This window comes from Suricata suricatta, chromosome 10, assembly GCF_006229205.1.
Source record: "Suricata suricatta isolate VVHF042 chromosome 10, meerkat_22Aug2017_6uvM2_HiC, whole genome shotgun sequence".
NCBI classification, from domain to species: Eukaryota; Metazoa; Chordata; class Mammalia; order Carnivora; family Herpestidae; genus Suricata; species Suricata suricatta.
In genome coordinates, this window is record NC_043709.1 from 72,736,643 (window position 1) to 72,753,263 (window position 16,621).

At 35.9% G+C, this 16,621-nt stretch overlaps 1 protein-coding gene across 1 annotated transcript in view; it reads left to right on the forward strand.

Moving 5' to 3' along the window:
- Positions 1–952: 952 nt before the first annotated feature.
- ABCD2 (ATP binding cassette subfamily D member 2) overlaps positions 953–16,621 on the forward strand; it is a 62,029-nt gene continuing 46,360 nt past the window's right edge. The window contains exons 1-3 of the mRNA XM_029954355.1: positions 953–1,891; positions 3,439–3,619; positions 13,694–13,815. Of these exons, the coding sequence (XP_029810215.1) occupies positions 953–1,891; positions 3,439–3,619; positions 13,694–13,815 (1,242 nt within the window). The remainder of the gene's footprint in view (positions 1,892–3,438; positions 3,620–13,693; positions 13,816–16,621) is intronic.

The following is a 16,621-nucleotide window of genomic DNA, read 5'->3' on the forward strand; positions in this document are numbered from 1 at the left end:
CTCCATTGCTAAAAATAGCCATTATGTTGTTGGAAGATTTTTATTACATGGACAAGTAAACATAGGGATGGGAGTATAGCAAATTATATTTATACTATAGAAGACTTCTCTCCTATTTAACAAACAAAACAAAAAAGAATGTCCTCAAATTACTACTTGTCTGATACATTCTGGGACTTCCTGTGGAATCACAGAAAAAAATTAAATGAGGGTGGGGGCAGCGGCACCAAAGATCATGTCTAAGTATTTGATACTTTGGTTTTTCCAGTGCCCTCCACACTTGTCACTTTCTTTTCTCTCCATTTTAAATTCAGTCAATACCCTTTTCAGACACTTTATTGTTGACCCTCTTTCCCTCCTCCCCCATTTCCCTAGTTCCATCTCCCTCATCTCGTCTTATAGCTTTTGAAAAGCTCTTTCTTTTTGTTCTTCCCCTTGTGGTATCTACTAAAACCTTAGAGGAGAAACGTATATCCTGAAACTTCTGTGGGTTTCTAAGTGACGCTGAGCATGCTCAGTAGCTACGGCAGGTTTTGTCGCCAGCAGCTGCCCTGATTCGACCTCTCCAAAAATAGACATTTAACTCTTTGAACTCCTGTTTAAGGATGTAACTCGTTTTGCTCTCTCCTCATTTTCAAGGTTCAAAGGGAGACAGCGAGGATTCCAAGGTCCCACCGCTCTCCCAGCCAATGAGGAGCCTGAGAGGGAGGAGCCTGAGGCGGCTGGGTGCAGCTCGAGCTTCTGAGAGATTTATCCCCGTAGATGCAGTGGAGTCTGAGCTCTGCATCTGTCACAGCAAAACAAAATTAAAACAAAAATAAAAAACAGAAGAGGAGAAATGCTGCAGACTATGGAACGCTGTAGGACTTTCTGAAACATTTGCTGGGGATTCCCGCGGAGCACGATCTTTTAAAACCAATTCTTTTTGAAGCCGGTTTGGGTAACTGGGAAAATGACAAATATGCTAAATGCAGCAGCTGATCGGGTGAAATGGACCAGATCGAGTGCTGCTAAAAGGGCTGCCTGCCTGCTGGCTGCGGCATATGCTCTGAAAACACTCTATCCCGTCATTGGCAAGCGTTTAAAGCAATCTGGCCACAGGAAGAAAAAAGAAGCAGTTTACCCGGCTGCAGAGAACAGAGAAATACTGCATTGCACCGAGACCACTTGTAAAAAGCCTTGTCCTGGAGTGAATGCAGATTTTTTCAAACAGCTGCTAGAACTTCGTAAAATTCTCTTTCCAAAACTTGTGACCACTGAAACAGGCTGGCTCTGCCTTCACTCAGTGGCTTTAATCTCAAGAACCTTTCTTTCTATCTATGTGGCTGGTCTGGATGGAAAAATCGTGAAAAGCATTGTGGAAAAGAAGCCTCGGACTTTCATCATCAAATTAATCAAGTGGCTTATGATTGCCATCCCTGCCACCTTTGTTAACAGTGCAATAAGGTACCTGGAGTGCAAATTGGCTTTGGCCTTCAGAACTCGCCTGGTAGACCATGCCTATGAAACCTATTTTACAAACCAGACTTATTATAAGGTGATCAATATGGATGGGAGGCTGGCAAACCCTGACCAGTCTCTTACTGAGGATATTATGATGTTCTCCCAATCTGTGGCTCACTTGTACTCCAATCTGACCAAGCCTATTTTAGATGTAATCCTGACCTCCTATACGCTTATCCAGACTGCTACATCCAGAGGAGCCAGCCCAATAGGGCCCACCCTATTGGCAGGACTTGTGGTATATGCCACTGCTAAAGTTTTGAAAGCCTGCTCTCCCAAATTTGGTAAATTGGTGGCTGAAGAAGCTCACAGAAAAGGCTATTTGCGGTACGTGCACTCCAGAATTATAGCCAATGTTGAAGAAATTGCCTTTTACAGAGGACATAAGGTAAGATAGAAATTAAGGTGATGGGTGAAATGTGAGACTCTTCCAGCTGCCACTGCAGGGCTAGATACCATCTGCTGTACTGTCGATGGACCCACTTCTTTAGCGTTTTAGATTTCTGTGACATCTGAACTTGTATTGAAGTATATGCTTCCCTACCTTTTGAATTACAAGCCATTAAAGAACTATGGAGTACAAACTTTTCTAAAGTTTCATAAACTAAGATATCCAACAACCTGAAAAACAGTCTGCTTAGCCTGTTACCCGAATACGCTCAGAATTATCTCTAAAGCATTTCCTTAAAACTTAAATTCTAACTAGTCCTAGAGCATTAAAGAAAATATTTGTTTGGAAACTAAGTAAACACACTTCTATTAAGATGGAAAATTTAGGATGATATTCTTGTTATTGTTGTTCTTTTGTTTTTCAAGAAGGAAGAAAACTGGATGGTTTCACATGAAAGACAAGTTTGACAATTTTGCGTGTCTGGTCATGGAGTGACCTCCGTCCTAAGAACTGCAGGAGAATGTGTTTCACAAATAGCATTTGCATTACTATTGGTTAATGTTCAGTACCATATTTTGACACAAATAAAAAGAGGCAGTGATGTGAAATTTTGTCTAGCTTTCAAAGAAAAGCTAAGATTAGAGGAGAAATGAGGATGAGAAAAGGAGTTCCAGAATGTTATTTTTAAATATTAAAGATTTTCAACATGAAGCAGATCCCTAAAATAGTTAGCCTAATTATATAAGCTGGCAGTGCATTTAAAGTAATTTCAGAATATTAAGTATAATGGAAATTTTTAAGGTGATGCATCTGAAATCTTAACACAAATGACTTCACAAATGAAATATTAAGGAATTCTGAAGTTGAAAGTGGCATTTTAATTACCAAGCAGCACTATTTAATGTTTTAAGCATCATCAATTATCAAAATACTTTTAAGTAGTAGCAACCTGAAGAAGAAAATTTAAAGCAAATTTAGGACATCTATTCCCACTTGAAAATTGGTTTCATATGTTATATTAATCATACCGATTGGTCATTCCTCTTGAATCATTGAACTCAATGATGTAAATTATAGCATGCTGTAGGCTTCTGGAATTTAAGACAAGATCCTGTAAATTGAGTTAGTTCAAAAATGGAGTCTAATTACACATATATGTGTCACATCTTTATTTTTAGGTATTTTTGATATGACCAAGAAATATAAGGTTCTAACATTGCTTATTCATGACTTACAGAATATTATTTAATTTTAACACCTTATATATATGATTTTGAAATCATAATTATAAATCAGTTTTATGTATTTTATACTTAATATTCTATTGACTATCATGGTTTTTTAAAAATAATACAGGTATGACCAAAATTAAAAAATAATGACTAATTCTAATATTGATCTATATTTATTGGTTGTTAGAATCATAATAATATACTAAGTAAAACAAAATAATATGTACTTATCTTTTTAAAAGTCCTCAAACATACAGTATTTAATTTTATAGCTTGTGCTGGGTTAACTCTTATCTCTCTTTCCCTCCATAGGTAGAAATGAAGCAACTCCAGAAAAGTTACAAAGCTTTAGCAGATCAAATGAACCTCATTTTATCCAAACGTTTGTGGTACATCATGATAGAGCAATTCTTGATGAAGTATGTGTGGAGCAGCAGTGGACTAATTATGGTGGCTGTGCCTATTATCACTGCAACTGGCTTTGCAGATGGTGGTAATGACATTTATGCTCAATCTCAAGTATATGTTTAAGATTCTTTCTCTTGAAGGTGTCGCTGCTGGTTTTGTGTGAGTGACACAGTGTATTCAGTGATTATTCTATAGTCATTATTAGTCAGAAACAAGGGCAGACTTTGCAACATCCTATAATAAGACCAGCAATATAAAAAAAAAAAAGAAGTGTCTCAAAACACTCTTCTAATTCTGAGATATTTCAGAGATTTCTGATGCAGTGTTTCTGGAGTTGACCTTGAGCAATTTAAATTATTCTGCCTAATACAAAATGATTCTCTCATTTGCATTTAAATTCAAAGCAAATTAATACCTTCAAAAAGAGTAGAATACAAGTTCTCTCCATGTGTGGTAAACTTCAGTTCTGCACATCTTATACATTTAGTCTATAAAAATTCTGTTACTGTATTAGCCCTGATTTGTGATTTGAAGAACTGGTTGACTACGTGAAGGAACCAGGAATATTGTTTCAAGGAGTACTTCATGCCGTAGAACAAGGTTTTCTCTACTTGTAGGTAATATAAATAATTTCCTAGGTAGCATGATTTAGTGACATTGTGAAAGTAGGGGTTGGCTAGTTGCAGGCATCTAATTCTATTCTGTCACCATCTCCATGGTTTTTACCAACACTTTCATCCTTTGGAATTAAGTAAAAAAGATAAGGGCAAGAAGGACAACATTAAAATGTGTAATACCTGAAATGAGAGATTACATTGTAATTGGCAGGGACAGGAGGGAATTAATTAAAGAAGCATCATTTTCTGTTCTTCCTCTGATATAAAATATTTCCCTTCCTCTTTAAAAACCAGTTGACTAAAATTGGCCTTGGTGTTGAAGGCACTAGAGAAAAGAGTGGGCTTTTAGTAAGACAATTCTTGGCTTTCCCTCTTCTAGCCTGTATCCTCTTAGTCATGCAGATTAAACATTCTAAACTCAATCTCCTCATCTATACAATGAAAACCAGGAAGACTACTGTAGAGAATTGTGAGGCTTTAGTAAAATAATGCTTTTACAGTACAGAGCATACTCTTGATGTTCTTGATACATGGTGATAATTATTATATAGAAAACAAAAGGCAACACTAAGAATAGTATAACAGAATTCAGACTATATTATAGTTATTTTTGGTATAGAATTGAGAATCAATAGTTATTTGTTGGAAGTAATCTAACAAAAACAAGTACAAAATTACCTTTTCATTAATGTTTTGAAACAGTGCTTCAATGCTTTAACCAATTCTTACAAAAATACTTGTCAAATTTGGGTCATTCTTAACCTAAAATTTCACTTTAGTAAATTAAGATTCGTCATTTCCTTGTGATAAGAGCTATACATATACCAAATATACTCCCCAACTTAACTATCTAATAGCCAGTGTATTTAGGCTGCTAGGGAAACTGACTTTTATTTGTTTAAAAATTTTATTTATTTTAAAATTTATTTTAATAAGATTATATTGAAAAGAGTATTGTTAGTAATATTTTTAGACTTAATCCTTCCATAATGAGATAAAATAAACTACTTTTCAAATGAGTATTAGAGAAAAAAAACGACACAAAAAACCTATGGTCTTAAGATTAGTTTTACTAAAAACAACAACAAAAAAGATTAGTTTTACTAAGGAACCTGACAAAATTATCAGATATGTGTAGTAAGTCTCTTTAAATTTATAGGTATTTTTAAGGTTTCATATATGATGTATATTAGAGACAACCCCAATGATAAGATGATGGTGTAGTTCTGTTAGTCCTTAGAAGCATTGATCTTATTAGAAAAGCCTGGGGTATTCAACAAAGAACAGAGAATGTGCAGCTATTAATGGTGACAAATTAACCCCACAGAGACCAGTTAGAAGTAAACAATGTATGCAAAGAATCTAACAACCTTACTTTTGTAGGTGATGTAATAAGATATTTAAAAATAAACCCTATAAATTCTGAAAATACCTTATTAAACTAAAGAAACAACATTAAAATTTTAAATAGAAATTATAATGATTACATTCATGCAAATAAACAAAGTAATTCTTAAAGCTTCTTTTCACATTTTTTATAAATGCTTATTTAGTTTTGAGACACAGAAAGGGCATGAGTGGAGGAGGGGCAGAGAGCGAGGGAGACAGAACCAAAGCAGGCTCCAGGCTCTAAGCTGTCAGCACAGAGCCCGTTGTGGGGCTTGAACTCACAAACCATGAGATCATGAACTGAGCAGAAGTCTGACGCTTAACCGACTGAGGCACCCAGGAGCCTCTTAAAGCTTCTTTTCAAAAGAAAATTTTATACAAAGAGAAACAATATGACAATTAAATAGGGAAAAAATGAATTCATATGTCAACATTATTAAAGTATGCTTCAATATTTTCTGTAACTTCTCAAGTTACTGTATGCATGCTTATAATGTTTATATGTATACTTTTACTAAATATATTTGACCTACAATGATTTAACACATGAAAATATTAGCTTACCATTTTACTCAGACAAAATTTTTTTTTAATGTTTATTTATTTTTGAGAGAGAGAGAGCACGCACACGTGAGAGTCAGGGATGGGCAGAGAGGGAGACACTGAATCTGAAGCGGGCTCCAGGCTCTGAGCTATCAGCACAGAGCCTAATGCAGGACTCAAACTCATGAATCATGAGTCATGACCTGGGCCAAAGTTGGATGCTTAACTGACTTAGCCACCCAGGCACCCCTATTTACTTATTTTTTTTAGGTAATGGTATATCTTTGAGGCTGTAGGTCTTGGAATTACCCTATATTCTAATCTTGTCTTTAAACTTAATTTACACTTATGCCCTGCATTGCCCTTTATGTTAAAGATGAATTAAGTACAGGTATATTTTACCACAAAAACACATGCACAGAAATGGATCAATAAGAGAGGAATGGCAGGGGTGCCTGGGTGTCTCAGTTGGTTAAGCAGCTGGCTTTTGATTTCAACTCACGTCTCGATCTCAGTGTTCATGGGATCAAGCCATGCTGACAGCACAGAGCCTGCTTGGGATTCTCTCTCTCCACCCCTCTCTCGCTTGCCCTCTCTCTCTCTCTCTAAATAAATAAATTTTCATAAAAAGAGAGGAATGACAAAAAGAAAAGGGGAAAAAGTGAAATAGAGAAAATAAAGAGAATAGAATGAAGAAAGAAGCAGGCCACTGTTCAAATTTTGACCCTGCTATCACCATTTCATACTTATCCATCCGTGAGAAAGTTACATAAGCTTTCTATGTCCCAGTTTTCCCGTCTTAACTATAGGTATAAGAATATATATCTTACAGAATGTTATGAAATTGTATATATACAAAGTATTTAATGTGCTTTGAAAAAGTTCTTGGCAAATAATAAAAACTTAGATAGAAGCAATTGCTAATATTCATTATATTCTTAACATGTGGGCTCCCGAGTCTGATTTTTTTGGGTTCAAATGCTGGCTTACTAAGGAAGGCCATGACTAGGGGGCAAATCATTTTTTTTGTGCTTCAATTTTCTCATTTCCAAATGGGGGAAATGATAGCAGGGTTGTTACAAGGAATAAAACTGATTTATGTAAAACAGTCCCTGCCTCATAAGAAATGCTCAGTAGATGTTGGCTGGTATGGTTATCATAGTTAAAGGAGCAAAGCATTTGGAAATGATTAGGAAATCAGAAATATAGGAGCATGCATATTTTTTCTTTTTTTCTCTTTTTGGAGGAGAAAAGGAAAATAGTTCTATAGTAGCTTTGTTACACCATTTACTTACAATTTTAAGTGAAATCTATGGAAAGGGCAGGATTATGTTTATATTCAAGTTCCCATTACAAATTGCATCTGGAATCATGCCATTCTCACATCAGATGAGGAGCTTACACGTCATCTTTTCTGGAGCCCCAGAATTGCCTAGGGTCACACTGATGGCTAGTCGAAGCTCTAGGGACAGAAGACACTTCATAATTCCTAGTGCACTGTATTTTTCCCCTTCACCATGCAGCCTCTGTATTAGCTATATTGGCACTCGCTCTAGAAGGGATTTAACTTAATTTGACACTAAGTAATCATGTGACCAAATGGTTGGAAAGGGGGCACTGATATAGTTAATTATGTATATTTTCTATTTCATTTTTTAGAGAATATTACCTCCTTTATTTTGTATCGAGAGAGATTGAAATGATATGAAGAAAATGTTTACCTGAGAGCCATCATCTCAAATTTAAAAAATTTTTAAGTTCCAGTATAGTTAACACACAGTATTACATTAGTTTCGGATATTTAATATTGTGATTCAACAATTCCATTCATCACCCAGGGCTCATTATGACAAGTGCTCTCCTTAAACCCCCGCACCTATTTCACCAATTCCTGCCCATTCACCTCCCCTCTGGTAACCATCAGTTTGTTCTTTATAGCTAAGAATTTGTTTCTTGGTTTCTCTCTCCCCGCCTCCTTTTTCTTTGCTCATTCTTAAGTTCCACATATGAGTGAAATCATATGGTATTTGTCTTCCTCTGATTTATTTCGCTTAGCATTCTACTCTTTAGCTCCATCCATATTGTTGCAAATGGCAGGATTTCATTCTTTTCTTATGGCTACATAATAATATTCCATTGTGTGTCCACACCACATCTTCTTTATCCAGTCATTAATCAATGGACACTTCGGTGCTTCCACAATTTGGCTCTTGTCAATAATGTTGCTATAAACATAAGAATGCATGTATCCCTGTGAATTAGTGTCTTTGTATTCTTTGGGTAAACACCCAGGAATACAATTACTGGATTATAGAGTAGTTCTATTTTCAATTTTTTGAGAAACCCCCATACTGCTGTCCATTGTGGCTGCACAAGTTTGCATCCCCTCCAGTAGTATAAGAGGGTTCATTTTTCTCCACAGCCTTGCCAACACTTGTTTCTTGTGTTGTGGATCTTAGCCATTCTGACAGATGTGACATATGTAATTGTAGTTTGGATTTGGGTTTTCTCCATGATGAGTGATTTTTGAGCATCTTTTCTCACGTATGTTGGCCATCTGGTGTCATCTCAATTTCTTTGATGCTATAGGCCACTCTTCTTTGGTTCAAATCAAGAACAGTTCTGGGCAATGCCAAAGAAAGCTACCTTAGATCTCTCCTGTCAGATCTTTTCATAAGCAGATAGCAGGGAAGAAAGCCCCTAAGCCACTAGCACTACCAATAGTATCTGCCTCTTGGTACTCTGCTAGTATGAGGTGCACATCAGAAGTAGTAACCAACAGATACTGCTCTTAAGAATGGAACTAAACTCTATCATCACCTAGGAACATGGGTGATGTTTTTTAATTTTTAAACTGTACCTCCAACAAAATCATACTTATACCTCCTGTTGTGTTAGTGTCTCATATTCTAATGTTGAATCATTGGAATATAATTTTATATTATGGGTCAATGTGGATGTAATTCTTCTCCTGTTGAACAATTTATTGTAACAGTAATTATCAAAATATATGAAAGACATACATTTTAGCTCTAATTAGCTATGCCTATTACATAACTATAATTTTCAAAGTATAACATACATGCAGTAAAGGACCCAATCATTAGTGTACCACTCAATGAACTGACACAAAGTTAACACATATACATAGTTAGCACTCACAAGAAATAGAGACTTACTTACATCCCAGAATCCCCCATGCTCCTTCCCAGTTTTATTCCCATCTTGAGCCCACTATCCCCATCCCTACTTACTCCTGTTCCCAATATGCCCCAGTAAAGGTAATTATTCTACTGACCACTCATTAGTGTTTGCTGCGTCTGAAACTTGTATAAATAGTCTCATACAGTACATATGAGAGCTCTAGCTGCTCCAGATGTTTGTCAATGCTTGATGTCAATCTTTTTCATTTTAGGCATAGTGGTAAATCATTGTGGCCTTAACTTGCATTTCTCTGATGACTAATGAGATTAGTAGTTTTTTATTTGTTTATCAGCCATTTGGATAGCTTTTTGGGGGATAGTTTTTCTTTTAAAAACAATTTAATGTTTATTTTTGAGAGACAGAGAGAGAGAGAGAGCAAGTATGAGTGGGGGAAGAGCAGAGAGAGAGAGGGAGACAGAACCAAAGCATGCTCCAGGCTCTAAGCTGTCAGCACAGAGGGCTTGAACTCACAAATCATGAGATCATGACCTGAGATGACGCCTAACCAACTGAGCCACTTAGGTAGGTGCCTTGGATAGCTTTTCTTATGAAGTGCCAATAAGTTTTTTGCTCTCTTTTAAATTGACTTATCTATTTTTTTCTTATTGATTTGTAAAATCTCTTATGTACTCTATAATGTGACTTTTGTCAGACACACGCACACACAATCTTTTTCTTTTTTTAAATGTTTTATTTTATTTTTGATACAGAGAGAGACAGAGCATGAGAGGGGGAGGGGCAGAGAGAGAAGGAGGCACAGAACCGGAAGCAGGCTCCAGGCTCTGAGCTGGCTGTCAGCACAGAGCCTGATGCGGGGCTCGAACCCACGAACATGAGATCTTACCTGAGCCGAAATCGGAGGCCCAACCAACTGAGCCACCCAGGCGCCCCAACACACACAATCTTAAATATCTTTTCCCACTATATTCTTAACCTTTTCAGTCTTTTAACAGTAAGAGAAGTTCATAATTTTAACAGTCCAATTTATCAATCATTTTTATGTGTAGTTAGTGGTTTTATGTCTCATTCAAGAAATATTTGCCTAATCCAAGGCCATGAAGATATTCTCCTATTTTGTCATCTAGAAATTTATTGGTTTTTCAATTTCACATTGAGATTCAATCCAATTAGAATTGATCTTTATATACAGTGTGAGGTAGGGAAAGACCATAAGGTTTTGCTGAGATTTGTCAATATGATAAAAATAATATGTAAATGAAACAAAATAAACTCAGATTATAAATCCAAAAAAGTACAGAGGAATAACCTACATTTTTAATTTTTTAAAAATTAATAGACTTGGGGCACCTCCATGGCTAAGCCACTTAAGCGTCTGATTCTTGATCTCAGCTCAGATTTATGAGTTCAAGCCCCGCTTTGAGGCTCTGTGCTGGGCATGAAGCCTACTTAAACAAAAAATTAATAGACTTAATTTTCTTAGAGCAGTTTTAGGTTTACAGAAAAACTGAGCAGAAAGTACAAAGAGTTACAAATAAATATCTCCTTTTCCTCAAAGCTTCTGCTATTATTTACATCTTGTATTAGTGAGGTATATTTGTTACAACTGATGACATTATTAACTGAAGTGCATAGTTTACATTAGGATTCATTCTTTGCATTGTACAGTTGTAGGGGTTTTGACAAATGCATTATGACATTTTCTTCATTTTTAAAATTTTTCTCACCTTCCTAGTGAATAACAACAGATGTCACCCATCTTTCTATATACTTTTTATTAGCAGAACTGAAAGATCACAGTAAAATGAGTATATATAATGTTAAGTATTACATCCTTAAATGAGAAATATTTGACAAAATATTTAAACTATTTGGTGAGGAAAATAAAATGTGTTGGCCTCTGATACAAAATACGTGAGTGCCTTAGGTCATGAATTTATATTCTGACACTAAGGAATTTGGCTTTTTCATAGAAGTTATGCAGTTGGCTGTTATATGCATGACAAATACTACTGGCACTGTCCTCATAGTACCTGCCAAAAAATAACCAATAGAATAAAAGTCAAATGAAATCTGCCCACAGCTATTTGTAATTTTGTTGCTAAAAGCATGAAGAAAAGCCAGTCAGCACTAATCTGCCAAAGCAACATGGAAAGTACCATGCCATTTCAAGCACAAGTCATCTGTGCTAGTGTTTTTCCTTCTTAACAGAGGTTGTTGATGAAAGCTGCTACTCAAACCCCTTTTAACCCAAATTCATAAAATTCCACAATTATTTTAGATCATCAGCCAGATTCTCTATGAGTTAAAACTATTCTTAGAACGTTAACTGATATAGCAATTCATTATTTTGGTAGCTTGCTGAGAATCCTTCCACAATTTTTATGTGGCTATCTAAATCTTATCACACATTTAAATGTGTTAAGAATGTCTACGTTCTGTTCCCAGTCTATTTAGTCAATCACATCCTTCACTCCTCACTTCTACCGGCACTGAAAGCCTTTCGTTTTTACATTCTTCAAGGAAACTAACTTCAAGAGAACTAACGGTAGTTATGTAGAACAGTGATCAACAGTAGGGCTAGGAGGAACCATATTGGATTATCATAAGATGTCTCCATGAACACATGGTGACTGATATTCAAGTGAAATCTGTGCCTGATACCACCCATACTGTAACGTGAGCATGCTATTTATCATCCAATTGGCATTGCTTGAAATTTCCCTTCTCTGTACCATTACTTATGTTGTGCTTGTGATTTATTAATTGTACATAGTCTTCAAGGCCCCTGTCTCAGTCGGCTCCTCCATGAAACATTTCCTGTGTCTTGCAGCAAGAATTGATTTTTACCTTCTCCAAACACCTCACATTAACTCTTGTCATAGGCTGCCCTGCATAGTTATTTATAAACTTGTCTTCTCTCTCTTACCAAACTGTAAGTTCCCTAAGGAAGGATCTGAAAATCACATTTATGCTTGCATGTCTTACAATACTGTGCTTAATTTCTTATAATCTAGTTGTTTAGTAAATATCTGCTGAGTGAATTTTACCTTATATTATGCATGGAACCCTTTCAAAGTCAGCTGAGCTGTTTATGAGCAAGTAAAAGTAAAAGTATCTGGTAGTCCTAGCAGGGCACAAATTAAATATTTGCACTGTTGTAGAAAAAAAAAGCAGAACAAACAAACAAACAAACAAAACTTTACACTGAAATAAACCAGAGAGAAATATATATCAAAAGGGGCATATGGCTATCTATATTATTCTAACACTTTCATTAATTTACAGTATTTAATTTAGAACTTCGGAGATAATTTATAGAAGAACCATATTGAGAATCCTATTGATGGGAAGTTTAAAGGAATGACTGGGGAGAATAATTTAGAAGAATGAGACTAAATTGAGTACCTATGCAATAATAACTGAAGAAAGTAATAACAGCTAACATTTAGAGCACTTACTATAAGCCATGGATGAGACTAATACTTCATTTGTATTTCACCTTTAAACTTGACAACAATCCTTTGAGAATCAATTGTTTAAGATAGTAGTATTAATTCCCTCATTTACATTTATGAGAACATAGGAATGAACAAGATCATTGACTTGTTTTATTTCTCTTACCTTTTGTCAATAAGTAGTAAAGCTCAATTCAAACCTAGTCTAACTCCTACTCTTGACCGTAATTCTGCATTGACAGTAATTTAGGATGTTCATCCATCTATCCACTTATTCATCCATGCATTTAATACACATTTAGGTGTACTGTGTGCTAGACATTTAGCTGAGTACTGGGAATGAAGAAAAAAACAGTCTTGACTCTTAAAGAGCTTATAGTTTATTAGAAAAGGTAGATGAGGGTTTCCAGGGAAATCTGTTTTAAAGAGTTAACTTTCTTAGAAAAGAGCTAGGCAAGAAAGGAAGGGAAGTATATTAACTATATATACTAATGGTATTTCTTCTGAAATGGTATATGCAAATACCAAAGGATAAACACAATTTTGTATGTTTGAGGTGAACGGAATATTGTATGTTTGAGATGCTGTAGGTGGAGTTTGGGCGAAACAGATAATTTGCATTTCTATTGAAGGAACCACACTAGAAATACTTGCTTATATTCTAGTTACTAGTTTTTGACCAAATCACTAGTATTTTATTGCCTAACTGTAAGAAAGGCAGAATGTTGAATCTGGAAAGGTTTGAAAAAAATGCTAAATGAAAATAGTCTTAATTGGTAATTTAATTGTTCTAACTCTCACCTAAAAAAATAATAAAGCAAAGGAATCTTTCAATAAAATCTGGTACAAATACTCTACAATAATTCATTAAATTTCTAGAAAATTGCTGATACTAATGAAAAATTTACATGTGGGTTTTTTAGTCACCATTTTATTCATAAAAATAAAAGTTACTTGAAAAAACTCAATAGTTTTGTAATTTGCTCTTAGATCTAGAGGATGGCCAAAAACAAGCTATGGTTAGTGAACGGACAGAAGCCTTTACTACTGCTCGAAATTTGTTGGCCTCTGGAGCTGATGCTATTGAGAGGATTATGTCTTCATACAAAGAGGTACTCGCATTTCTTGTTGTCAATTTGATTAAGATAAAATACTTGATAATCAAGAAAAATGTAAACTGTCGGATAAACAGCATATTGGAAACATCTTTTCTCTACTAAAAATTTCTCAAAGTATAATCAAGATAAAGGGCAGCAATTCCCACGTGTTTTGTTATGAATACTCCTTGATTCTTACACTCTCAATTGAAACTCTGCTTTTTCGGTGTATAGAGTATGACATGCTTATGGGTTGTTGTTGTTTTTTTTAATGTTTATTTGTTTATTTTGAGAGAGATCAAGTAAGTGCACAAGGAGAGAAGGGCGGGGCGGCGGGGTGGGGGGGCAAGAATGCCAAGCAGCCTCAGCCCTACCAGCGGGAGCCAGACTTGCCCGGCTTGATCTCAAGAATGGTGAGATCATGACCTGAGCCCAAATTAAGAGTGGGGCGCTCAGCAGACTGAGCCACACAGGTGCCCCTAGTATGACATATTTGATTAATTTTTTAAAAAGTTTTTGAGACAGAGAGAAACAGCACGAGCAGGGGAGGGTCAGAGAGAGAGGGAGGTACAGAATCAGAAGCAGGCTCCAGGCTCTGAGCTAGCTGTCAGCACAGAGTCTGACGCGGGGCTCGAATCCACAAACCGGGAGATCATGACCTGAGCCGAATCTGGACACTCAACCAACTGAGCCACCTAGGCGACCCTAAAAAAATTTTTTAAGTCTATTAGGTATGGATTCTGAAACCAGAGCACCTACATTTAAAAGCTTGTAAATTTGTATTTACAAATTATGTGAACTTGATCAAGCTCCTTAACCTGTCTGTATTTGTTTCCTCATCTGTAAAGTGGGGATAATGACAGCATTGTTGTGAGTCAATACATGTAGAATATTTAAAACAATAGGGGCATCTAGATGGCTCAGTCAGGTAAGCATTCAAGCTTTGGTTCAGGTCATGATCTTATGGTTCATGAGTTCGAAACCTGCATGGAGCTCTTGCTGACAGCTCGGAGCCTGGAGCCTGCTTCAGATTCTGTGTCTCCCTCTCTTTCTCTCTGTCTCCCCCCCCCCCCCCGCTCACTCTCTGTCTCTCTCTCAAAAACAAATAAACATTAAAGATAATCATAATAATAAAAATAACCCATATTTAGGAATTCAATCACTGCTAGCCAATAATATTATTTATATACATTGCAAACTTTTACTCATCCTTCATGACAAGTCAAGCCTCACCAACCACATAAAAAACCCTCTTGTGATTCCACCTTCTTCTCTACCTTCCCTGCAGAGTCTGGGTCTTTCTTCTCCGTGTCCCAGTAAATCTGATGCTTTACCACATTACAATTGTCTGTCTCCTCACCAGACTCTGAGTGGAAGGCAGCAACTGACTCATCTTTGCATTAATCATTTTAATACTTGGAATATTATATGTGGTCAAGAAATATTTGCTGAAAGAATGGTAATAAGACCTGCAGATATCATAGGGTTAAAATTAGAAATTATTTATTTCAGATATTATATAATATTCCCATGGCCAATCATTTTCACCATTAATTTACTCTTGTGGCTTTTGTATCAATACGTATCACCAGACTATCATTATAAATTTACCTGCCTATTAAATCAGCCTTGAATAGACCATATAAAAGAGTAATGAAGTATGTGATTTGCTGACAAAAGTTTTCAATGTCATTTAACAACTGACTTATTGAAATGGACTTTTTTTAAAAAGTAAAACCGGGGCACCTGGGTGGCTCAGTTGGTTAAGCATCACCTTCGGTTCAGGTCATGATCTTGCAGTTTGTGGGTTCGAGTCCCACGTCGGGCTCTGTGCTAACAGCTCAGAGCCTGGAGCCTGCTTCCGATTCTGTGTCTCCGTCTCTCTCTGTCCCTCCCCTGCTCACGCTCTGTCTCTGTCTCCAAAAAAAAACAAACAAAAACACATTAAAAAGTAAAACCAATTGTTTAGGGCCACATACCAAAACAACTCAGCTTTAATTTTTTTCTTCAAACAGTAATTTTAATAATCTGTATACAGTTTTTAAGATAGGTTTTTTGATATAATAAATCATTTGTTAAAATTAAATGACAAATCAAAAATTTACCTGTCTCATATTAAAATACTTTGCTATGTAAGTCACAGAAAGAAATTGACTAGTTTTTTATACATTGTATCCAATACAAGAAACAATTTCATTTGGCTTAATTTTCCCTGAATATACTTGGAATCATAGTATGTTCATGTCTAAAAAATCTTACTATTGCTGTAACAGCACATGCAAGCACCATGCATTGTCTCTGCTGGTTCCAAAGGAAACAAGAGTCCATTATACAGTGAGTCCTAGGCCAACTCCCTGCCTTGTATCCCAGAGGAATCTGTCCACAATCACATTCTCATCTGCCCACTCCACTCTGCAGCCTAGCGTATTAATTCACTGCCTCTTGCCTTTCTTTAACTGCCACATACCTTTCGTTTTGGATTTTTTCCTCTACACAAATTCATTTACCTGAGTTTTTTTGAATCTGTATGTTGTTAATTCTTAGCTCTGTTTTCCTCCACTTGGGAACTCAAGGGATTTTTCTAGATAACATTTTAGAAATTACCACTTAAATGGTTACAACATTAATATACAGAAATGAAATGGTAAATACAGACCTCTCACACAGTAGAGACATGTAGTAAAAGGCTATTGATAACTATACATACTTATTTATGGCTTAGGTCTGTACACATAAATCTTACACAAATGTCAGCATTGTGGTGTTATTCCACAATTTATTAGTGACATGCCTTGCTTATTGGTGCCAATTTCCTAGTAAA